Here is a 25,839-nt window from a genome sequence, read left to right on the forward strand (position 1 = left end):
GTATCTGCTTTCATGTCCACTTATATTCCTTTACCTATTTTCAATCTTCCCGGCCATGAACAGCAACCTCAACCTCCAGTGGTTCAAGCCACCCAGGCTCTTCCATTACAGGTAGTAATTCCTCACTCTCACTCTCTTCCTACTTCTGTTGAAAGACCCCCAGTGGTTGATAGGGCTGACCATGAAGTTGTAGAACCACAGCTTCAATCCCAGGTCATAGAGCCAAACACAGAGTCACATTCTATCTCAACCTCTCCCCCACTGTCTAAAATGTTACCCAGAAGATTACTAGGAAGTAGTACATTGTTAAATATGAGTGAACCCTCAGCTCTGCCTCCTCCAAAGAAAAGAAGAACATATTCTGAGGCATCTGAAAGCCCATCCTTGTCCTCCCAACAGGACATGGACTTTGAAATGGCCAATGAACAGTTACTAGAGGCATTCTCTCAACAGGATGCATCTATTGAAATTCGCCATAGGGCCATGGCATCTTGTACTGAGTCAAGCACAATTCCATTACTCACAATGGAACCATACACTTCCCCAGATCATACTCAGGACACACAGCGAGGAGTGCACGTAGAGTCGGTTACAGTGCCTGCCATAGTTACGGTAGAAGAGCAGTCACATGCTTCAGAGGGAAAATCTGACTCTCCGCCATCTTTAATAGAGTCATTTTCTCCCCTCCCAGATCCAACACCTCTGGCTCCCTTATGGGATTCTCCACTCGCAGATTTATCTGGAGAAAGTGGAGGGCAACTCGGTCAAACTATCCCTGAAGCAATTCAGACATCTATTCCAAAAGATTTGATAGTATTGACTGAGGATCGGGACTCGCGAATTCCCATTGCACCACCAATGACCTCTCTTGAAGAGGCTAGGGTGATTTTTAATGCAGGTACAGAAGAACAGCAACAGGAAGACTCCTCACGAGCAATTATATTGAGAGAAACACATGCACATGAGGTGAGTGAACCAAACACGAGTGAAATTCAGGTGAGAGCACACACAGACACTGATACTGTAAACCTGTTAGCTCAGATTGCTGCCCTAAAAGAAGAACTTGCTAAAAGCCAAGCTGAAGCTCAAGCATTCAAAGCACAAGTGGTTGAACGGTCTTCTTCTTCCACCTCTGTCAACAATCAGCTTGCAATCATAAGGAATGACATCTCAGATCTAAAGACCACTGTAATACCAAAGCTCAATTCTATTCAGGACACTCCAACTTTATCAGCTGATGACATATCCAACTTCTGCTCTCTACACACAAGAATGACTTCTCTTGAAGACCTCGTTGAGATGAATCATTCACTGGACTCCTCAAGATTTCTAAAGATAGAGACGGGCATGGAACATCTCAATGAAGGGATGAAGCACCTATATTTCATGATCAAGAATTCTCATTGCCCTAATGAAGAACAAAGAGCTTATTTTGAAGGACCGTCTGGTGAAGGATCAGGCTCTGGAGGTGATGGAGGTTCCAAAGGAAAGTCAGTAGAGGATCCCTCAACTAAGGGGGAGAAGAAAGGGAGTAGTGCCAAAGGGAAAGAAAAAGATACCTCTGTTGGAAACAAAGGAAAGGCTGATGATGTCTACTACAGTGGAGAACAGGATGACTTTGATATTTTTGACATTCCCACTGAACCAGTTCAGGAAGATAAAGATGGGTTATTTGAAGCTGAAGAGGAAAGTGATTTTGGAGAATGGGAAGAAGAAGCTCAAGTGGATCCTATGTTTGAGAAAGAATTTCAGAAGGAGCAGTCAGAGATGAAAAGAAAAGAAGCTGAACTCAAGAAGGTCTCTCGAATCATTGACATGAGAAAAGACATTCAAAGAATAGAAACTCTTCAAAAGCAACGTCTTCATGACATTAAGGCTCAAGAAAGGAGAAGAGATGTCAGACTAAAGATTGGTGAAAAATGGGATGAAGCTAGGAGAGTACTTGATATGCCTCAGCTGAGCACTAACAATGATAGGCAGTTCTTACATCTTCTTGACAAGCTGGAAATCTCAAATCCTAACAATGACATGTACATGAATGCTATCAAGACTGAAGTCTCAAGGATCACAGCTGCTTTTGATAGATCCCTAAATGAGATGAGCATTTTTGTATATTGTCAGAGTAAAGGATCATTCAAGGTGTCACTTCATCTATTTGAGAATCGTTCTTTGTCAGAGATTTGGGTTCTTTTAAACAAAGTCAAAAGAAGCTCAGAATTGAATGAAGTTCTTCGAGAAATGCTTAAAGAGTTTGCCAGCAGGGCTAGTCCTCAAGTGGTCAACAATCCTCATCAGGTGAGATTCTTTAAGTCTGATTGTCTTCAAATCTGTCAGCTAGATGTACAATCTCTTAAAGACTACTCAGCTAAGCATCTGGTCTGGATGGAACATCATTTGAGAACTGCTGGATATTCATCCATGTTGAAGACTCAAGCTGCTGACTTGATTCAAGCTTATTGTGAAAAGAATGTTAAAAGATACAATCAACTCAAGAATAAGCTGAAGTCAGTTGGAGTTCAACCAGTCAGACCAGCAAGCTTCACTTCAGAAAAGGATCGTGTCTTTGACAAGGAATTGCTTCAAGATTTAGAAGAAGGTGAAGTCAGAAGAGAAGACAACTGAAGTCAATTAGCTCAAAACTCAATGTAATATGATTAGAGCTTTATGAATCAAGATAGTCTAATGTAGTTATATGTTCAGGCTAGAGGAACATCTATCTTGTATTCACTTGTAAATTTCATTTGGAATCTGGAAAATGTTAAATATAATCCAGAACTTTTCTGCTATTTACTTTACATTACTGTTTATATCTTTTTCTTATTTGTTAGTTGAGTTATCCTCTAGGTATTTGTTGTTATTGTCTAACAAGCAAATAGGGGGAGATTGAAAGGCATATGTCATAGCCTACTCGTTTATTCGAGTATTTAACTCAACTCAAATAAGAATGTAATAAGTAAATAGTGGATCAATCGTCAGTGAGATCTCACAATGTAACATCTGTCAAAGAATAAAGAAACATTGTTCATCTGCAGACTTGAAGATTCACTGGAAGAAGTTCAAGAATTTGATCATGCCTCAGTGATATAAATCAAGATCGTGGATTTAATCAAGTGACAGAGATCTCGTCAGGGTATCATTTATTACAAGGATTCAATCAGAATATCAAAGTCAAGACATGAAGAAACGTCACGGAAGTTAGTCACTCATGAACCAGACAGTACATCGAGTGTCAGCATTGAAGTGGCGGAATTGATTCATAAGTCTCAGTGACTTTCAGAAGATTGTTAGAAGAATGGATGCTACTCAGGGTTAGTATTGATTCTCTATTAATTAATTAAGTCATATAATTTAATTAAGAAAATAAATTATATCTGCAAAGATTAATTTATTGATTAATTGAATTAAATTGATTAATTAATTTAGAATTAATATTAAGGATTTACAAGATTTTAATTGGTTTAAAATCTGCTTAAATTCAGCAAGACAATTCATTTGAACTAATATGACAATCGGTATGACAATTGATAGTCATACCGAAAGTCATGCCAATACATTTAATTGTCTTATTAGAATTTCTGTTTAGATTAAAATCTGTTATTAATTCAGCAAGACAATTTATTTGAACTACTATGACAATCGGTATGACAATCAATAGTCATACCGAAAGTCTTGCTAGCTCATTTTAATTGTCTTGCTGGTAGTAAATTTTGTCATACCGAAAGTCTTGCTGGCCAAAGAAGATTGTCATGCCAGTACATTTTTACATTCGGCTGTTTGATAAAAAGGAGCAGAAGTCTGTTATTTTACTATCAACAAAAAATAAACAGAACAAAAACTCAAGAACAAAAGAAAAAGGAGCAGAAAAATATTTCATCTCATCTGCAACTTCAAGATCAATTTCTAGATTGTAAAGTTAAATCCAATCAACTAGAAATACTTATCTTGTTCTTGTGTATCAATCTAGCGGATTAAAATCCCTAGAACTTAATCTCAAATCGCATTTAGCATTTGATCTTTTAATTACAAAAATAGAAAAAGTTCATGTCGAATTTATTCTAGATTTGTAATAATTGATTTGAGATTAATCCCTTGTAACCGATACCGTAGTTGTAACACCTTTCAAGTTTAATAAAAGTTTTATTTAACTTGAATTTTGTTTCACAATTTTATTCCGCATCTTATTCGATTAAACGGTATTGTTTGCATTCAACCCCCCTTCTACAAACAAATTGGGACCTAACACTAATATTCTGCCTACTTCACATGCACATGAGGTTACAGTTGAGCAAGCAAGGTTGTTTTGGGGTATTTTGAATGAGGAGTATTATGTGGACCTTGGTGATTCATCTACCAAGGAATTCTGAAGTTTTTAAGGGGAGCGAAGCACATGAACATCTCTTATGCATCTATTATCACGAAGCTATGCCGAGCAGTGGGAGTTCATTGGCCTTCTCACGAGCAGTTGTAGATGGCAGCCGCTCCTATTGATTCAGGGACTCTGAATGCGATGCAGGAGTGGACGGGGGGAGAGCCCGAGGAGCATGGGCTGGGTTATCGTCTTCCAGGAGGACGTCCAGCAGCTGGTGCTACCATGGTTAGGCCAGGTCGTGATGAGGCAGGCTCTTCTAGAGCTCAGGAGGGTGCTGGGATGGCTGATGACCAGTATAGGAGGCTGTCGAGGAGGATGGACGCTATGTACGAGACGCAGAGTAGGTTTCTCAGGAGCTCGCCCTTGCACTTGGGACTGATTTTAGATGCCTTGGAGCTGACATCCAGTGGCCCGTTTTTGGTGAGGACTCTACTTATCCGCCTCCTGATACTCCACTGTAACACCCCCAGATCCGGGGTCGGGGATCCGGGTCGTCACGGTCTTTCTTTCCACAATATCACTTCACTTAATTAATAATAATAACCTTATGCTGTGACCCCACACTAACACACACCACAACCCGTTATAGTCTCAGAGATGAAATTTAAATAAGTACAAGTCTTTGAATCCACAATTTAAAAGTTATTACAACCCAAAATGATTACTTGATAAATTTACAGTTAATTGCCATTATCTGCCACAAGTTATAATTATACATAATTTGATTCTCAAAAATCGAATGCCTGATCTACCAATAGATCTACCTCTGCAGCTATAGCAGCCACAACATCATCGGGAAGACGCGGGATGCTTCCCACGCGCTTGCGCTGGGTCAGCTGGAGTCTGGCCATCTTTCCTAACTGTTGTTGTGTGATGAAGAAATAAAGCAAGAGTGAGCCTTACAGCTCGCAAGATAATATGTAGTGATAACAATAATATAAGTATCTAAATGGATACTTACTAGAATCTTTTATCATGAGTAAGATAATTACTTACTAGATATAAGTAAAAACAAGGGATGAAGTTACCAAATACTTCACTATACTTATATCATTTATAAAGCTACTTGAACTACCACTGTTCAAAGTATAATAAGCTTTCAACAGTTCATCACATAGATGAGACTACAAGACAAGATTTGAATAGATTAAATCTTTAAAATATCATCAAAATAAAATGAAGTTACGAGATACTTCATTTGATGCAAACATCATTTTGAAAACTTGACCCTACCAACACTCAACAATCGCCCAACCGTAGCCTTTCTATCGAAATGCTCTGGGTAGTGTTGCAGAAATATCCAATTGGATGATGAACTCATTACGGGAGTTTACCGCGCCAGGAAGACCACTTACGATGATCAGTCGTAGTAGTACAACCCCACCATTTTCTACATGTAGAGGAGAACCTGTCGGATTTACTTGTCAACCGAACACTGAACTCCTAAGGAATGGACCGCCTTAGCGGAACTTCCAGGCCATTTGGGCCAATATAATAAGGCTGGGCCGGCGCTACTCGGCCACTTACGCCACTCCTAGTTCAGATGAAATCCATGACTCTGAAACGTAAAGCTCGTTCCCCCTTTCCCCAAGTAGAAACTTATTGATACGGCTCCACCAAGAAGTCGTATCTAGTTGGAAAGGAGAACTCACCGATATTTCCCAGGCGATGCCTGTTAATGGATTAACTTGTTCCAAGAATTTTACTTCCCGAGTGTTGGGTAAGTAATCGATTCATTTAACAAAACAGCAACCTTGTTGCGAATATAAAACACACCACAGAGCCGGATCCCTCAGGTTTTGAGCGAGTATTTAAATCCCCTTCGAAAGGAGGATCTTAAATATAAAAATGAGTTTTGGGATCCGCTCTAACTTTTAAAAATCATTTTGAAGACTCGCAAAACATTTTTAAGAATGTTTGGAGTGATGCTGATTTAACAAAATAAATCAGTCCCAATATATTAGAAAATATCTGAATATTATTATTTAAATAATATTCCCATAAAGAATAATCTTTATAAAATAATTGCAGTAGAAGTATTAAAACTTATACTTGAAATGAATAGCAAATAATCAAAGATATACTTATACGAAAGTAATATCTTTATTTGAATAATCAAAAGTGAGTTTGATTATCGACACCTTATTCTTTAATAAAATAAAGAATATATCTCAGCAAATAATCGGAGTCATAGATCCTCAAATGAATATTCAAAAAAAATATTCAATAAATAATATAAACTGAGTCATAAGCCCTCGAATAATATTTGAAATAATATTCAATAAATAATATAAAGAGTCATAAGCCCTCGAATGAATATTTAAATAATATTCATTTAATAAAATAAAGAAGTCATAAGCCCTCGAATGAATATTCAAATAATATTATTAAAATAAAGTTAAAGTTATCGAATAAACCTTATTCGATTAATAGTTTGGAAAACTATAACCATATATATATATAAATATATATATATATATATCCATATCCATATATACAAAATCTACTCGGGATCCTCGACTCCCGGTTTTTAGAAAATATTTTCACCCTTGGGTCCCTATACTAAGGGTATATGCAAGTTACCGCTATCCTCTAGCATAGGTATTATCAACTGAACCAACAGATATATAACTCAAGAATATGAGACAGGCATGCATATATATATACCATATCAGCATGCTTCAATATATCGCAACATTTGCTAATTAACCAATATGCATTTATAGCAAGATCATGCATATACAAATGTATACATCACAACAACAGTATAATGGATAGAATACTTGCCTGAGCGACTTGGGGTGATAAAAGGCTCGGGACGAGTCTGGTAACCTATAAACAACAAGTAAGTTGGAATTAAACCAAAGTCACTTGTAAATCTATACTTTAACTAACTTAGACTCTAACGCTTGTTTTGCGCTTACTGATTTGCTTAAGTCACCCGGGTACCCTCGGCTCCACCATTTTTAATAATTTAACCTTTACGAGTTTTAAGGCGATTCCTTCGCGAGTGTCTTACTAACTGCCTAGCACACTTACCATAAATGTTTCATACATTAATTAACCCTTTTTGGTCTTTAACCTATGTTTCAAAGTAAGGCGAGGGGAAAAGTTTCGTTCGCGAAACGCCGTTACTTGAAACGGTCGTTTCTCCTAAACCGTGCATCGGAATCGAACGAACTACATATCAAAACGAAGCTCGTAACATGAGCTATCTAAACATGGCAGTGGTCATAATCTAGCAGGGGGTTCTCGGGTCCTAATGTTATGCACAAAAACAGTCTACAGGAAATCGGACGTTACGACGGCTATGTTTACGCGATTTCCCAAACTTTAAACCATTCAATACCAACCACAAATCAACCCCAAATCAATCATACAACCAATATCCCTCCAAACCACATCATAACAGCCCCAACAAATTCACATTAACCATTTATACTTATTCCTCACATGAACTAAAGGCTTTACTTAGGTTCTTTAACTAATTACCAAGATTTACAACTCCAACAATGCAATAAAACCAACTAATCTCTACAAACTCAACCAAAACTCAACCAATCAAGCATCATGCTTCACATATGCTATATCAAACACATTCAATCCTAATTACTCAAAACTAAAGCTAGGGTTTGTAGTTTATACCTTCCTTGGAGAGTGGAGAATCAAGAGAATGGCTTGGAATCACCTTTAAAGCCCTTATCCAAGCTTAATCTAAACAAAACTTCAAGAACACAAATTTTAGTTCTTGAAAACACTATTCACCATCTTCTTTCATGATTTATAGAAAAAGATTGGCTTGGAATTAGAAGCTTAAACTTATAGGAAGTATGTAACTATCCATGGGGAAGCTTAGATAATTACCTTGCTAAATAGTAAGTGGAGGAGCTTGGACTTCCCATTTCTTAAGAAAAAACCCGAGAGCATGAAGAAGAAGAAGAGAGATTTTTGTGTTTTGGCTTGATTTGCCTTTGGTTGGTTGGTTTTTGTTGTTTGCTTTAGTGAATTACCTAGTTGCCCTTGGTTTTGTGTGGTTAAAAAGTCACCACATCTCCTTCCTTTCTTGTCATGCCTATGTCATCCTCATGATGTCATCCTCCCTTCCTTGTCCTCTTTCTATTGGTTGGATGACATCATTCCCACTAATCCCTTTGATTAACTTCCTAATCGTTTGCCTAATGACCGCTGATCTGTTATACGGTTCGCTTAACTTTCGTTTTCGTTTATCGTTTGAGGGATCATACCCGGGATCTTATTACTTAGGTTCCCTTAACCTTTCTCAATATATTATATTCCTTTTATGATCCTCTCCTATAATCCTTTTATTTAAATCCTTTTTATCATGTTACCTTTTTCTCAAATCTTTCTGTATCTAGTGTATTTCCGGGAAAAAAATCAAAGTCTTCGGAATTGGATTCTGACGATCTTTATATACACTTATATACCACATAGAGTACTAATAATATCCCATAAGATCAATAACAGAACCCCTACATAGCGTGGCATGAAAAGTTTTCTCGTTCAGCAAAAACACTATTCATAAGGGTTTCAAAATTTCTCAAAAATTGGGGTTATTACAGTCTCCCCTCCTTAAAAGGATTCCGTCCCGGAATCAAATTGAAAATAAATAGGGATACTCTCTTAGCATTGCACTTTCTAACTCTCGAGTAAATTTTTCCACATTGTGGTCCTACCACCAAACTCTGCCTAGTTTGATAATCCTTCTCCTAAGCACTTGTTCCTTTTGACTCTATAACCCTTCCTGGTTGCTCCATATAGGTTACGTCGGGTTGCATATCTATGCGCTCATATGCCTCTATTTATCTGGCATCTGAATTACACTTCCTTAACATTGGTATGTGGAACACGCTATGAACTTACTACATGTTCGGGGGTTAGGGCTAGCTCATATGCTAACTTCCCAAACGTCTTAATATTTCCAAGGGTCCAACAAATTGTAGACTTATCTTTCCTTTCTTTTCGAACCTCATCAATCCTTTCCAAGGGATACCTATAACATTACTAGGTCCCCTATTTCATACTCTTTATTCTTTCGTGTCAAATCAACATACTTATCATGACCATCTTGGGCTACTACCAGCCGTCCTCTGATTAGATCTATCATATCCTTGGTCCTTTGGACTACTGCGGGTCCGAGCATCTTGCGCTCTACAACTTCATCCTAACATAAGGGAGATCGACATTGTCTTCCCTCAATGATCTCATAAGGCGATACCTCAATACTGACATATGATCTATTGTCGTAAGATAACTTAATCCGCGTTAAGTGATCATTCCAAATTCTTTCAAGTCTATTACACAGACTCTCATCATAGCTTCTAATCATTATAGCTTTTGCTTCTCACTACCCATCCTTTTTCCCAGTTCGTAGTCGCTACTACCTTCCGTTTCTAATATTATACTGGTTATACTTTTGCTCGTTAGCGTTCTATAACCTTTTAATAACCACGTCAACCTTAGTATCACGAATGTGTTCCCATTCCGCATACTACCACCACTTTATTACTCCTTTATCAGTTGCTTCTATTTTCCAAAATTTGATCAATCAAATAGAAGTAAAGGAATTTATTGAGAGATCACTAAGATCATGAACACTTGTTATATCGCATAGTTAGTACAGAAGGTGGCCAGCCTTTAGTACTTGACAAGCAATTAAACAATAGCTGGTATCCTACTAGGCTTCTATCACACAGATAGATAGTCATTCGGCAATACCTCCCCTTTCTGGAAGGGTTGTTCTTCTCAGCTTACATGAAATGAAAAGAAGAGAAAAGAACGAACTGAAGAGAATTGTATATATGAAAAAAATATACTGCCATAAAATATCTGGCTTGGAATCTACCTCTGAACTATAGAGGTTTGTCATAGGAGAACAAAACATATATGTATTTATATCAACATCAAGTATTATAGCATCGTATTTCACGTGCCTAAATATTTTCGTTATCCCGTCCATCATTCTATGGACCCATGCTCTTCCTCGAGCTTATACACAATTACCTTTGAAACTCCCTTGACATCGAAAATCGAATCTGGGATCTCATTCTAGACATCATCGTTACTCGAATTCTATGCTTGCACCGCAACCTTCCTCGTATAATAATACGACTCTCTATTGATAAGAAAGAATAATAATTCACTATGTAGATACTCTACTTAATTAGTCTATTAATGATAACTTATACACTACCACGACCCGATTAGTGGTACTCAATCTCAACACCCATTCCAATACAACTCTCACGGTTGTAATCAGCTCAATACTCGCATAATCATTGCTGCCTTACTATGGTCCACCACTGACCTACTGTCGTCATTCATTTTCCATGAAGTCTTAATAGCTAACCATACGGAGTCCATACAGGTCGTATCTAATTCTCCTAAGGAGTTAACATAACCACCAATCACAATTCATGAAGAACACTCCTGATCCTGACATACATACATGACATGAAGCATATAAAATTGCAGAAGAGTTTCAATCAAAGCACCGATAGCAGGTTAATACCATTCTTAATCATATGCCTTCAATAGAAGACTTAACTCAAAGGTTTGTCTAGTCCTTTTTGGAAACATGGTCCTGGCTTATTCTCAAGATAGTACCTCCTAGGATAGATAGCCCGTTCCTGGCGATTACACGAATTAAACCTTTACCAACTACTATTACGGTTGGGTATTGCACAGTCATCAGAAGGAATGTCAATCTTCCAAACCATAATACAACCTTCATAGCTTTAACCATCATCATTGTATTCCTTTGGCACAAGCGCCTATAATTATCCTCTTACCTTTAAAGTGTCGGCCACCTCTTTGGCCTTACCTGATAGTAAAATTTCCTTACAGTCAATGTCATTTTAACCACCTCCAAATAAATTTTCTACCTTATTTCAATCACAGCTTATGTAAAAATGCTTTTCTTTAATATCTGATGAATAAATAAATAAAAAAAATCACCATTTTTTTTCCATAAGTTATTGCCTCAATCTTTAGAGGTTAATCACTGTCACGACTGACTCTCAATCATACTTAGAACATCTTTTATCTTAGGTCCTAATTGCCCTGAACAATTTTGACCTTTACTGGTTCGATCCATACTTTCTCGTGGTTTAACACGTGCCCTACTTGGCATCATTATAATTACGTCATATTTCCTTTATCAATATTTCTATTTTTGAGAATTTTGAATATTACCTTTCTCCTTGTAAAACCTCTAAGGTTATCCTTGAATCGTTCCTCCTGTATTCCCTATATACAGGGCATATCAAAATACCAATTACTAATACTAGAACCATTGTCTATATACTTCTGAAAAATTTCTCCGCTGATCCTTAAAGGTTATTATTACCTTAATCCTTTCCAATTCATACTGTCAAAACTCATACTATCCCTATTAAGGGTGACATGCCAGCCTTTATGCAGTCCCCTAGGATTCATTTTAAGTTACCAATGTTCTATCCTTAATTCCACCTTTAAAAAGGTACAAGCATCCTTCCATGGATAAATAAAGTCATATATCCCTGATAAGGGTATCTTATTCAATCATTTCCACCTCGATAGTCTATACCGAATTTCACAATAGCATCCTTATTCAAGTTAAGGTCAATCCACATGGCCTCCAAAAGATAAAAATGGTTATCCGCTTTTCTTTCCTGATTTGGTAATGATCACATGGATGATCTGGAAGATATTGGTCGTGTTCAACGTGAACTTCTTCTTAATAAATCCTTATTTACTTTTGTTGTTTATCTCAACAGTCATCTCAACGTTGGGATATCTTTCATACCTGGCGTCTCCCTTCCTGGGTATCAAGCCACCGGTCTTACACTTCACATTCTTGAAGGTCACTTCCTTCATCCAATTTTCCTAATTTCTTACTTCTTTGTCTCCTCAGTCTATCCGCGTCTCAATATTTATCCTTCGAACTATCTCAAGGTTTCCTCAAATCTTCCCAACTTACAGGGGATAAAATATATGTATCTCTTATGCCCTCAACCATCAATTTTAACTCATGGTGAATCACCATCATCCTGACGATTACATACTCTTCTATTTCTATTTCTACGAGTCTTTAGGGTTTCCTCATACCCAACTCCCTTATCATTCCTCAAACTCTATTGCCGTGATATTCCTTTCCACTTCAATTTTTTTTTTCCTTTCTCTTATCATTATTTCATGAACCAACACAACATAAGCATTGATTTCAAACATCCCGTCATTCTGGATTCGTGTCTTCAGAACGAATCTTGATAACTTTTATAACTTAGATTCATAATTCATCATACTCGTCTGCCTTTGTTTTGGCTCTTAAGATTTTACACTATCTCTATAACCTTGGGAAGTACTTTCCTGAAAACAATTGACTGAACTTAAATCAGTTTATTATAATCTCTTGCTCCGTGCCTTCCTTGGCCTTTCACCAGCGGGTGGTCTCTCTCTTAGGAGGGTAAGTGACAAAACAGTCTTTTGTGGTTCGTCAATCATTTAGAATCTCAAATGATTCATCTATTTCCTTTAGCCAGGCTCTTGCCTCGACTGGGTCAGCTTGTTCCTTGGAACTCTGAGAGCTTAGCGACTTAAAGGTCATGAAAGAATTTCTCACCGCACTGTCTCCTCAGGGTGGTGGTTGGGGATAATAGTCTAAGTTCTTTTTATACAGGTCCATGAATTGCCGTATAGGAGTACCGTCTCGGGTCCCCTTTCCTTACTCGACTTTCTGTTTCCTTAGTATGAAATGTTTCATCCTACTCCCCATAATTGGGGTCATCTTTTAATTTAAAATCCTCATTTTCCACTCCATTATGTCATGGGTTCCTTCTATCTTGATGGCGACCTCCCTGATTATCACGTTCAGGGTTTGCTCTAAATCTTATTCCTCAAACCATGGCTCTCATCTAAGTTCTCATCCTTACGCTCTTGAACTTTCGGAACCCAAATTCTAGAAAATACCTCATTATTCCCTTATCATCTTTCTCGATATTAATCTTTTATCTAATTGTTGGCTCTCTGCCTTTATTCATAACTTTTTCTGGCACAATATGATCTTTTCCAATAATTCGGTCTCTATTGCAATCTCAAACAGCTTTTCGGTACTGGCTCCGGTTACCTTCACTTCTATTTCCATTTTCTCAAAAACTCTTATAAACTCTCTCAAAGACATTATCATCTAGAGTCTCTCCTTTTTACTAAGGGCATCAGCCACCACATTGGCTTTCCCCGAATGATAAAGAATCTCATAATCGTAATCCTTGATTAGCTCTAACCACCTCATTTGGCGCATGTTGAGCTCTTTCTGCGTGAAAATGTACTAGAGCACTTATGGCTTAGGTAAATCTCGCACTTCTCTCCATACAAGTAGTGCCTCCAATCTTTAGGGCAAAACTATTGCCACGAGCCCAAGCTCATGGGTGGGGATATCGAATCCCTTAATTTTCTTGACGCGTACGCGATTACCTTGCTGTGCTGTATATGAAGCACCCTAATCCCTTATGCGAAGCGTCACTACACATCACAAAATCTTATTTTCCATCCGGCAACGCCAACAAGGGAACGTCACCAACCTTTGCTTCGGTTCTTAAAAGTTGTTCTCGCATTTCTCTGTCCATTCGAACTTCTCAGTCTTACGAGTAAGCCGCGTTAAAGGGGCTACTATCTTTACAAACTTGAACGAACTTCCGGTAGTGACCGGCCAATCCTACCTCTGGTAGTTTCCCTAACCATGGTCATCAATTCATCAGTGGTCCTTTATCCAATCTCGTCAGGATCCTCCATGGGATCCTCCTCAGCAACTATCCCTTCTAGGACAACATCGTCAACCGCTACATCCTCAATATCAACATCATTCGGTCCTACGTTAGGACGCTCTATTGGATCCACAATCTGATCTCCAATTAGTAATAAAACATCATCGCGTTGATGTTCCTCAACTTCAGGGTTCGGAGTCCCGCTACCATATACGATAATGAACTACGCTTCTATCGCTACATTTATAAGGGTTCCCATAAGGGTTTTAACTGTCAGTACTACGTTAGGTAGTCCGACTATGAACTTGGCAAGAGTTCTTATTATCTTAGTGAACTTATTATCTTAACGTCCCATCATCTCTGAGGTTTATAACGCTTAGCTCTGATACCACTTATATAACACCCCCAGATCCGGGGTCGGGGATCCGGGTCGTCACGGTCTTTCTTTCCACAATATCACTTCACTTAATTAATAATAATAACCTTATGCTGTGACCCCACACTAACACACACCACAACCCGTTATAGTCTCAGAGATGAAATTTAAATAAGTACAAGTCTTTGAATCCACAATTTAAAAGTTATTACAACCCAAAATGATTACTTGATAAATTTACAGTTAATTGCCATTATCTGCCACAAGTTATAATTATACATAATTTGATTCTCAAAAATCGAATGCCTGATCTACCAATAGATCTACCTCTGCAGCTATAGCAGCCACAACATCATCGGGAAGACGCGGGATGCTTCCCACGCGCTTGCGCTGGGTCAGCTGGAGTCTGGCCATCTTTCCTAACTGTTGTTGTGTGATGAAGAAATAAAGCAAGAGTGAGCCTTACAGCTCGCAAGATAATATGTAGTGATAACAATAATATAAGTATCTAAATGGATACTTACTAGAATCTTTTATCATGAGTAAGATAATTACTTACTAGATATAAGTAAAAACAAGGGATGAAGTTACCAAATACTTCACTATACTTATATCATTTATAAAGCTACTTGAACTACCACTGTTCAAAGTATAATAAGCTTTCAACAGTTCATCACATAGATGAGACTACAAGACAAGATTTGAATAGATTAAATCTTTAAAATATCATCAAAATAAAATGAAGTTACGAGATACTTCATTTGATGCAAACATCATTTTGAAAACTTGACCCTACCAACACTCAACAATCGCCCAACCGTAGCCTTTCTATCGAAATGCTCTGGGTAGTGTTGCAGAAATATCCAATTGGATGATGAACTCATTACGGGAGTTTACCGCGCCAGGAAGACCACTTACGATGATCAGTCGTAGTAGTACAACCCCACCATTTTCTACATGTAGAGGAGAACCTGTCGGATTTACTTGTCAACCGAACACTGAACTCCTAAGGAATGGACCGCCTTAGCGGAACTTCCAGGCCATTTGGGCCAATATAATAAGGCTGGGCCGGCGCTACTCGGCCACTTACGCCACTCCTAGTTCAGATGAAATCCATGACTCTGAAACGTAAAGCTCGTTCCCCCTTTCCCCAAGTAGAAACTTGTTGATACGGCTCCACCAAGAAGTCGTATCTAGTTGGAAAGGAGAACTCACCGATATTTCCCAGGCGATGCCTGTTAATGGATTAACTTGTTCCAAGAATTTTACTTCCCGAGTGTTGGGTAAGTAATCGATTCATTTAACAAAACAGCAACCTTGTTGCGAATATAAAACACACCACAGAGCCGGATCCCTCAGGTTTTGAGCGAGTATTTAAATCCCCTTCGAAAGGAGGATCTTAAATATAAAAATGAGTTTTGGGATCCGCTCTAACTTTTAAAAATCATTTTGAAGACTCGCAAAACATTTTTAAGAATGTTTGGAATGATGCTGATTTAACAAAATAAATAAGTCCCAATATATTAGAAAATATCTGAATATTATTATTTAAATAATATTCCCATAAAGAATAATCTTTATAAAATAATTGCAGTAGAAGTATTAAAACTTATACTTGAAATGAATAGCAAATAATCAAAGATATACTTATACGAAAGTAATATCTTTATTTGAATAATCAAAAGTGAGTTTGATTATCGACACCTTATTCTTTAATAAAATAAAGAATATATCTCAGCAAATAATCGGAGTCATAGATCCTCAAATGAATATTCAAAAAAAATATTCAATAAATAATATAAACTGAGTCATAAGCCCTCGAATAATATTCGAAATAATATTCAATAAATAATATAAAGAGTCATAAGCCCTCGAATGAATATTTAAATAATATTCATTTAATAAAATAAAGAAGTCATAAGCCCTCGAATGAATATTCAAATAATATTCAATAAATAAAATAAAGTTAAAGTTATCGAATAAACCTTATTCGATTAATAGTTTGGAAAACTATAACCATATATATATATATAAATATATATATATATATATCCATATCCATATATACAAAATCTACTCGGGATCCTCGACTCCCGGTTTTTAGAAAATATTTTCACCCTTGGGTCCCTATACTAAGGGTATATGCAAGTTACCGCTATCCTCTAGCATAGGTATTATCAACTGAACCAACAGATATATAACTCAAGAATATGAGACAGGCATGCATATATATATACCATATCAGCATGCTTCAATATATCGCAACATTTGCTAATTAACCAATATGCATTTATAGCAAGATCATGCATATACAAATATATACATCACAACAACAGTATAATGGATAGAATACTTGCCTGAGCGACTTGGGGTGATAAAAGGCTCGGGACGAGTCTGGTAACCTATAAACAACAAGTAAGTTGGAATTAAACCAAAGTCACTTGTAAATCTATACTTTAACTAACTTAGACTCTAACGCTTGTTTTGCGCTTACTGATTTGCTTAAGTCACCCGGGTACCCTCGGCTCCACCATTTTTAATAATTTAACCTTTACGAGTTTTAAGGCGATTCCTTCGCGAGTGTCTTACTAACTGCCTAGCACACTTACCATAAATGTTTCATACATTAATTAACCCTTTTTGGTCTTTAACCTATGTTTCAAAGTAAGGCGAGGGGAAAAGTTTCGTTCGCGAAACGCCGTTACTTGAAACGGTCGTTTCTCCTAAACCGTGCATCGGAATCGAACGAACTACATATCAAAACGAAGCTCGTAACATGAGCTATCTAAACATGGCAGTGGTCATAATCTAGCAGGGGGTTCTCGGGTCCTAATGTTATGCACAAAAACAGTCTACAGGAAATCGGACGTTACGACGGCTATGTTTACGCGATTTCCCAAACTTTAAACCATTCAATACCAACCACAAATCAACCCCAAATCAATCATACAACCAATATCCCTCCAAACCACATCATAACAGCCCCAACAAATCCACATTAACCATTTATACTTATTCCTCACATGAACTAAAGGCTTTACTTAGGTTCTTTAACTAATTACCAAGATTTACAACTCCAACAATGCAATAAAACCAACTAATCTCTACAAACTCAACCAAACCTCAACCAATCAAGCATCATGCTTAACATATGCTATATCAAACACATTCAATCCTAATTACTCAAAACTAAAGCTAGGGTTTGTAGTTTATACCTTCCTTGGAGAGTGGAGAATCAAGAGAATGGCTTGGAATCACCTTTAAAGCCCTTATCCAAGCTTAATCTAAACAAAACTTCAAGAACACAAATTTTAGTTCTTGAAAACACTATTCACCATCTTCTTTCATGATTTATAGAAAAAGATTGGCTTGGAATTAGAAGCTTAAACTTATAGGAAGTATGTAACTATCCATGGGGAAGCTTAGATAATTACCTTGCTAAATAGTAAGTGGAGGAGCTTGGACTTCCCATTTCTTAAGAAAAAACCCGAGAGCATGAAGAAGAAGAAGAGAGATTTTTGTGTTTTGGCTTGATTTGCCTTTGGTTGGTTGGTTTTTGTTGTTTGCTTTAGTGAATTACCTAGTTGCCCTTGGTTTTGTGTGGTTAAAAAGTCACCACATCTCCTTCCTTTCTTGTCATGCCTATGTCATCCTCATGATGTCATCCTCCCTTCCTTGTCCTCTTTCTATTGGTTGGATGACATCATTCCCACTAATCCCTTTGATTAACTTCCTAATCGTTTGCCTAATGACCGCTGATCTGTTATACGGTTCGCTTAACTTTCATTTTCGTTTATCGTTTGAGGGATCATACCCGGGATCTTATTACTTAGGTTCCCTTAACCTTTCTCAATATATTATATTCCTTTTATGATCCTCTCCTATAATCCTTTTATTTAAATCCTTTTTATCCTGTTACCTTTTTCTCAAATCTTTCCGTATCTAGTGTATTTCCGGGAAAAAAATCAAAGTCTTCGGAATTGGATTCTGACGATCTTTACATACACTTATATACCACATAGAGTACTAATAATATCCCATAAGATCAATAACAGAACCCCTACATAGCGTGGCATGAAAAGTTTTCTCGTTCAGCAAAAACACTATTCATAAGGGTTTCAAAATTTCTCAAAAATTGGGGTTATTACATCCACCCTCTGAGGGTGATGATGATGATTTCTCCGAGTAGGTATACCATGTGTTCCTTTCTACTACCTTCACTGGGGACAATGAAGATTTTAAGTTTGGGGGTGGTAGTTAAGGAATATTTTTATGTGTGTGTCATATAGTTGCATATGCATGATAGTTTAGTTCATATAATTGCATATTTTTACCATATAGTTTTTTTTTATTTTATTTTATAGCTTTATTTATCATATCATTTAGCTCATGCATTTACCATGATCCCTTTTGCGTTGCTTTACCAATTGATTTGTGATATTGATGCGAGTGTGGTGATAGCGTTAGAGTGATGTTGAGCCTTGTAGGTTGACATGCATGCTAGAAACACTTGTAATTTCACTAAGTCTTAGAGTATGCTTAAGGACTAGATTGTTGTCATGGTTTGATGGTTTTTAAGTTTAATCTATTGATTATGCTTAGAATTTATAATAGGTTCTTAATGATAAAAGGCATAGAAAGAAGAAAAAAAATGGAGTAAAAATTGAAATTCATTGCTAATTGTGGCTAGACGTCAAATGGCTAGTAGCCGGCTCGTATTTTTATGCGAGTAGTCTAGGGTTGAGCAAGATGGAGCGAAACGCACTTGCTCAGAAATTTGAAAAAAAAAAGAAAAAAAAAAGAAAAAAAAATGTAATTAGTTAATGCATAATTGATCAAGAGTGGGCTCTTTGGTATTCGAGTTATTAAGTTCTTAGGGGACTTTGTGCCTAGTGACCTAAGGCTTTTATAGTCTGGGATCCGCTAACCTAATGCTCGCTAAATGGATGCCATTGTATAAGTCTTTTGTGGACCTCACTCATTGCACGGTCAAATAAGCATTGTTGTTGTGTTAAATAAAAAGCATGATTCCGCAATAAGCTCCAGTAATCTTGAAGTGTTTAAGTCATTTTGTGCCTAAAAATTTATTCTTCGTATAATCATGTGATTTCCTTGAGGATAGTCGAGTTATGATAATTGATCTAGTTTCGAAGCATATCTGTTAAGCATCAGCACACACCACGTTTCTGGTTGTATGTTAGGTTGCATGATTTGATTGATCTTTATTCGCCTAATTGCATTTGTTGAGATGTCATAAGTTGGTTGGTTTGGTCATAGTAAGGGGGATCGCTGCATTTCATATAGACTGCATTCATGCATGTTTTCGTTTTGTTTTTGAGTCTGTGACGCTTGAGGACAAGCATCGATTTAAGTTTGGGGGTGTGATAAGTGGCATTTTATACCACTAGGAACGTCTTATAATAGCTTGAATAGATGTCTTGAAATCAAGTATTTTTTGTATTTGATGCGTTTTTCTAGTATTTGTACATTTCAGGGTATTACTTGCATTTGTGGAGAGATTTGATCAAGAATAAGCCTTAGTATATTCTTGGCATTGCAAGTGGGAAGTTAGGAGCAGAATGTAGCGAAGAACGGGAGCAAAATAATGAATTTTCCAGAAAAGTGTTGGGCGCCCGCTCAGCCTGGCTGGGCGGCCGCTCAGGAAGCTGGGCGCCCGCTCAGGATTGCTGGGCGGCCGCTCAGGGGTGCGAATTTTAAATCTGATTTTTAGAGTTCCTGTTCTTCTGGACTTCTGACTTCTTAAATGGCTGGGTTTTGTGGGGCTTCTATATAAGTAGTTTTCAGTGACGTTTCACGTGTGTTGAATCGTAGTATCAATCGGGGAGCAAAGAGATAAGGAAGAAGACCGTTTTAGCACATCGCAACAAAGAGGAAGCATAGTTTCTTGTGATTCTTTTATTCGTTATAACCGTGGATGCTAGGTTTCTTTGCTTTGAACCTATTTACTCTTGTGACGTACTCTGGTTTAATATAAGTAGTTTTAATAATTATTCTCGTGTGTTATTATCATGTTTTCATATGAACCCATGGTGACGATGAGTTCAATCATGGACTAATCGTGATCATGGGGTCGTAACGGATTTGCTATGGAATTCTTTAGTTAGTTGTTTAATACCTTAGTGTGTGATGATTGTATGATATCTAGTATTGGTTGTGCTTATTCATCTTATTTGCATCGCGAACATATAAGATAGGGTGTTAATCTCTTGTGAAGCGATGGTGGATCTTGAGATTTAGAACTTGCCATGCTAGCATGGGTAACTCTAACCGTTTTACTTGCCCTGTGTAATCATAAGGAATAACTTGTGCTTAAATCGTTATGTTGCAAATTCTGTAGACATATAGGGTCTCAACATAATTGATGCGTATTTAACTTCTATCTTAATTGTGGATGTTTGGTAGAATGGTATTAGTAAAACGAAAGTTGGCTTTTATCAGTTTAGTGTTGTTCAATTAATATCATCACCGTTACAGGCTAAGGGTAATAACAATAGCTATTGAAGGAAGTAGTAATGAAGTTATGATCTCATGTGTGTTTAATATTGTTAGTTTCAGTGTCAATTAAGTGTTTAATTCTCGTAGTTAATTCTAGTTAATGATTAGTTAATCAATTCTATGTGTTATTGTCTTAACATTGAGAAGTAATCATACATTGGTGAGTGAGTGTTAATTGAGCATAATTAGTCTGAGTCTATGTGGTAACGAACTAGAAAGTATTCTATATTATTTGCGAACGCGTATACTTGCGTGTATTATTAGCGCGTATTTTTCCGCCCTAATATCTTCACAATGAAAGTGCTCATACTGCTAAATTAAAAGTTGCATTTTGTTTTCCCTCACTTGTTCAGTTCCATCATATATGATTTGAATTGTATCTCATATATCTTTAGAAGTCTTGCAGTTGATAACATTGTCAAACATATCTCCATCAAGACCATGGAACATAATATTTATAGCTTTTTTGTCTTTATGTACTTGCTCAATGTCTTCATCTGTCCATTCTGCTTGTGGCTTTGGAACAGTTTGCTCATCTCCTACAGCTCCTTCAGTATCTGTAGCAGCTTTTATAAGAACATGAAGGTCTTTCTCAATGCAATCAACATACCTTTCATCTTGAGAGAGAAGATGCATGTGTATTTTCACCTTCCAATGGTCATAGTTGTCTTTATCCAATAATAGGATCTTTACTCCAACATCTTTCCTGCTCATCTTGTTAGTTGCTTTGATCTTTAAACTCTTAGTGTGGGAAGAGTTTACTCTGATACCAATTGTTAATCACAAACAATCTAACAACTAGAATTACAGAAGGGGGGTTGAATGTAATTCTTGGTTTCTTTTTCAATTTTAAGACTTTCTCACAAATATAAATAAATCAGTGTTGAATATGCAAAAGTTCGGAATGAAAATATAGATGTATTCAAACACAAAGTAATTAAACACAAAGATTAAAAAAAAATTGTAAAATGAACTTACCCACCAAAGATATATATATATATATATATACAAATATATATTGATAAGAACTCTGTGATGCAAAATGCACACCGCTGCTTACAAGTATGAAATGCTTAGAACAGAGAAATTCTTGACAGATACAGTTTTTTCTATTTCTCCGTTCTTGCTTTCTTGAATTTTTTTTCTCTTATACTTGTTACTCTTGGTTTATATATCACCAAGTTACATGATAAAAAGACAAACTAATAAGACAAAAGTGGCTTAATCTAACTGCTTCATTTCTCCGTCCAGTATCTTTGAATATTTTCAAGTTAACATGGAAATAGAAATACTTCTTTGTTCTCTAAAACCTGTTAATAGGCTGCCATATTCCATTTGCATAGAATCAACTCATGTGACTGTCAAGTCACTATCAACTAGTTTTTGAATTTGATCATCCGCCTAAGAATGCTGCAGTCCAACTAGCAGCGGCTATTACAGCATGTGCAAGGATCCATATGTGTCCATATATAGCAAGAGAGGACTGCTACTACACAGACACAGACTCTATAGTTCTTGGTAACTCACTCTCAGATGATATGGTATCTTCTTCAGTCTTAGGTAAATTGAAGCTAGATGAAACTCTAGTTGATCATCCGTTGCGACTTTGTTGAATCATCCGTTGAGAATCTTGTTAATCATCTGTTGAAACTCTAGTAGATCATCCATTGAAATCTTGTGGAACATCCGTTGAGAGTATCTTCAAAACAGTTAACTCTATTTCACTTATGCAACATTACAAGATATCTAATATTTATAATTAGACAACCTATTTTGCATATTAGTAACATGACTTAGAATATCATTCAAATTCTAGTTCTCTAAGGCATTACAAAATGCAGGAATTTGCTATCAATATTTATTTAAACATAAGATACTCTCTCAACGGATGACTAATAAAATTATTAGTTGAGAGTTACAAAAATCACTTGATTAAATTTACTAAGATGTTTTTTACTATATTATCAAGTCTACAACATATTTTTAACAATTTCGGCCCTTACTCGGTTACTTATAGTTAATTATAGTAGGTTTATCTTGAATATGAGACTAACAGAAATAAAAAAATTTACCCCAGGGGAGTAATGCAGGCACCATCTCCCTCAGTTTTGGTTGAATGATTTTTATTTCCGTTTGATTTTTCTTATTCCCCAAGAAAAGAAATATTGATTAACACGTTCTCATTTTTTATGTTAGAAAAACACTTTTTAAATATATAGAAAATGTAAGTTATATAAATTATTGTTAGGAAGCATGGTTGTAAAGATTGGGAAAAATTAATCGATTAAAGTATCGATTACGATTAATAATTGGAAATTAACTAGAACATTAATTAAATTTAATTAAATATTATATTAATATTTAATATATAAGTTTTTATGTTGTTAAAAATGTTATTTAAAAAATTATAAGGACTAATCAATTTTGAAATAATTAAATCAACAAAACATTTGTAATAATTAATCAATTTTATTTTTAATTTCAAGTCTTGATAGCAAGTGGCAACGGAGGCCAAAAACATTACGAACGCCCTCAAGCTACAACCCAAATATATAATAGAACAAATGAATAGTTGTCACCCTTCACTAATTGTCTATTTATGAGTCATGTCTTGTGAATGTTGTAGATATGTCCTCTAACAGAAAATGTTTTGGTACCCACTTCAATGTAGTTTAAATTTGTACTTTGTCAAAAAAAATAAACGTGTACTTGTTTCTATGTTGCATAACACTGAACAGTCTATATATATGTCACACATATTGTGCAACTTACCACATACAAGCATTCTTATCAATCGTCAACAATGGCAGCTTCAACATTCATGTTAAATAGTGATCAACCATTCCACCAAGTGAATAATCATCATCCTGAGTCACTAGTTTTTGATTCCTCAATTATTCAGAATGAGCTAAACATACCCAAAGAGTTTATATGGCCCGACCATGAAAAGCCATGCTCAAATACTCCACAACTCGATGTTCCTCTTATCGATATAGGAGGCTTTCTCTCCGGTGATCCTATTGCAGCTGAGAAAGCTTCGAATCTCGTGCGACAAGCATGCCGAGAGCATGGATTCTTCCTTGTTGTTAACCATGGGGTTGATGTAAACTTAATATCAGATGCTCACAAGTTTATGGACTTGTTTTTCGACCTGCCTCTTAACGAAAAACAAAAGGCTCAAAGAAAATTAGGCCAACATTGTGGTTATGCTAGTAGCTTTACTGGAAGGTTTTCTTCCAAGTTGCCATGGAAGGAAACACTATCTTTCGAACACTCTAATACGAAGACATCATCCACTATGGTTGAGGATTATTTTACATGTGCGTTGGGGCAAGATTATGCCAAACTTGGGTAGGTACCATCATAACAATTATCGTAATTCTCTGGTCTTACATTTTTAGCAAGATTTCATGGTCTTGTAGGTGTACTAATCTATCCCTTGCATGTTTGTTGCTTAATCAGGAAGTTGTACCAAGAATACAGCGACGCTATGAGCACACTTTCACTTGGCATCATGGAGTTATTGGCAATCAGCCTTGGTGTTAATCGATATCATTTTAAGAACTTTTTCGATGAAAGTACCTCCATAGTGAGACTCAACTACTATCCAACTTGCCGGAAACCAGAGCTTACTTTAGGAACAGGACCTCACTGCGATCCAACTTCATTAACCATCCTTCACCAAGACGATGTTGGTGGCCTTGAGGTTTTTGTTGACAACCAATGGTGGTCTATTCTTCCTAACCTCAACGCCTTTGTTGTTAACCTAGGCGACACTTTCATGGTATAATTTAATCCTCGGAAGATTTGTTTTTTTTTTTCGATTTGAAATGATACGACTCATTTTCTTTGCGGGTTAAATATTTAGCATGTGTGCAAATATAGATTCTGCCAATTGAGCTTCACTGTCATAATTTAATGATTTGGATGTGCCTGGCTACAAACAGGTCATGTCTGATTTATATGTAGGCATAAACTTATAGTTCAGATTTGGAAAAATTGCAGGCTCTATCAAATGGAAAATACAAAAGTTGCTTGCACAGAGCAGTGGTAAACAGCCAAAGTCCTAGGAAATCTCTTGCTTTCTTTCTGTGCCCACAGAAAGATAAGGAGGTGAGGCCACCAAAAGAGCTGGTAGACCAGAAAAACCCCAGAATATATCCTGATTTTACATGGTCAACCTTGCTCCAATTCACACAGAAACATTACAGAGCTGACATGAACACACTCGAAGCCTTTTCTGCATGGCTACCTACTTTGAACAACACAGAGCAGCTGGGAGATGGACATGTTTGATATTTATTTAGTAACATCTTTCAGTAGTCAAATATTGCATGGTAACAATAAAATGGTTTGTAGCTTTCTGAGAGAATGATTTTGTACTGATTCAGGTTGATCAAGTAGAATTAATACTTAAATCTGTGGTTTGTGATTACCACTTGTATAAAATGGTAGGAATTTGCTATGTTCTTGTTCTTTTATTAACCCATCTCTCTTTTGTTTTACCATGTAATTTTGCTTTCTGCCTCCCAAATTGTGATTATTTTATGCATCACTTTTACTGTATCTAAAGAAGTAAAGGTATATAAATAAGAATAATGCAATCTAAATTTTACGTTTATTTGATATAACTTTTTCATGTGTTGTACAAAATTTTCATGTTTAAAATGTCCTATAGTACTTTTTTTTTCTCTGGATACGCTGCAGCGTAGGCTGGCGTTAAGTTAACTGGCTCTGCCCCTGTCATGGAAGGTTTAAATTATAAGATTTTAACTCAATTTATGAGAACAATACATTTTTGTTATCTAAAACAATCA

At 36.5% G+C, this 25,839-nt stretch overlaps 1 protein-coding gene across 1 annotated transcript; it reads left to right on the forward strand.

Moving 5' to 3' along the window:
* Positions 1 to 23,783: 23,783 nt before the first annotated feature.
* On the forward strand, positions 23,784 to 25,547 carry LOC141717085 (gibberellin 20 oxidase 1-like). Its single transcript, XM_074519195.1, has 3 exons — positions 23,784 to 24,373; positions 24,485 to 24,806; positions 25,028 to 25,547. The coding sequence occupies exons 1-3, from the start codon at positions 23,826 to 23,828 to the stop codon at positions 25,316 to 25,318; spliced, it is 1,161 nt and encodes a 386-aa protein (XP_074375296.1). The 5' UTR covers positions 23,784 to 23,825; the 3' UTR covers positions 25,319 to 25,547.
* The last annotated feature ends 292 nt before the right edge of the window (positions 25,548 to 25,839 follow it).

The sequence above is a fragment of the Apium graveolens genome, chromosome 4 (genome assembly GCF_009905375.1).
Source record: "Apium graveolens cultivar Ventura chromosome 4, ASM990537v1, whole genome shotgun sequence".
In the NCBI taxonomy this organism is placed as follows: Eukaryota; Viridiplantae; Streptophyta; class Magnoliopsida; order Apiales; family Apiaceae; genus Apium; species Apium graveolens.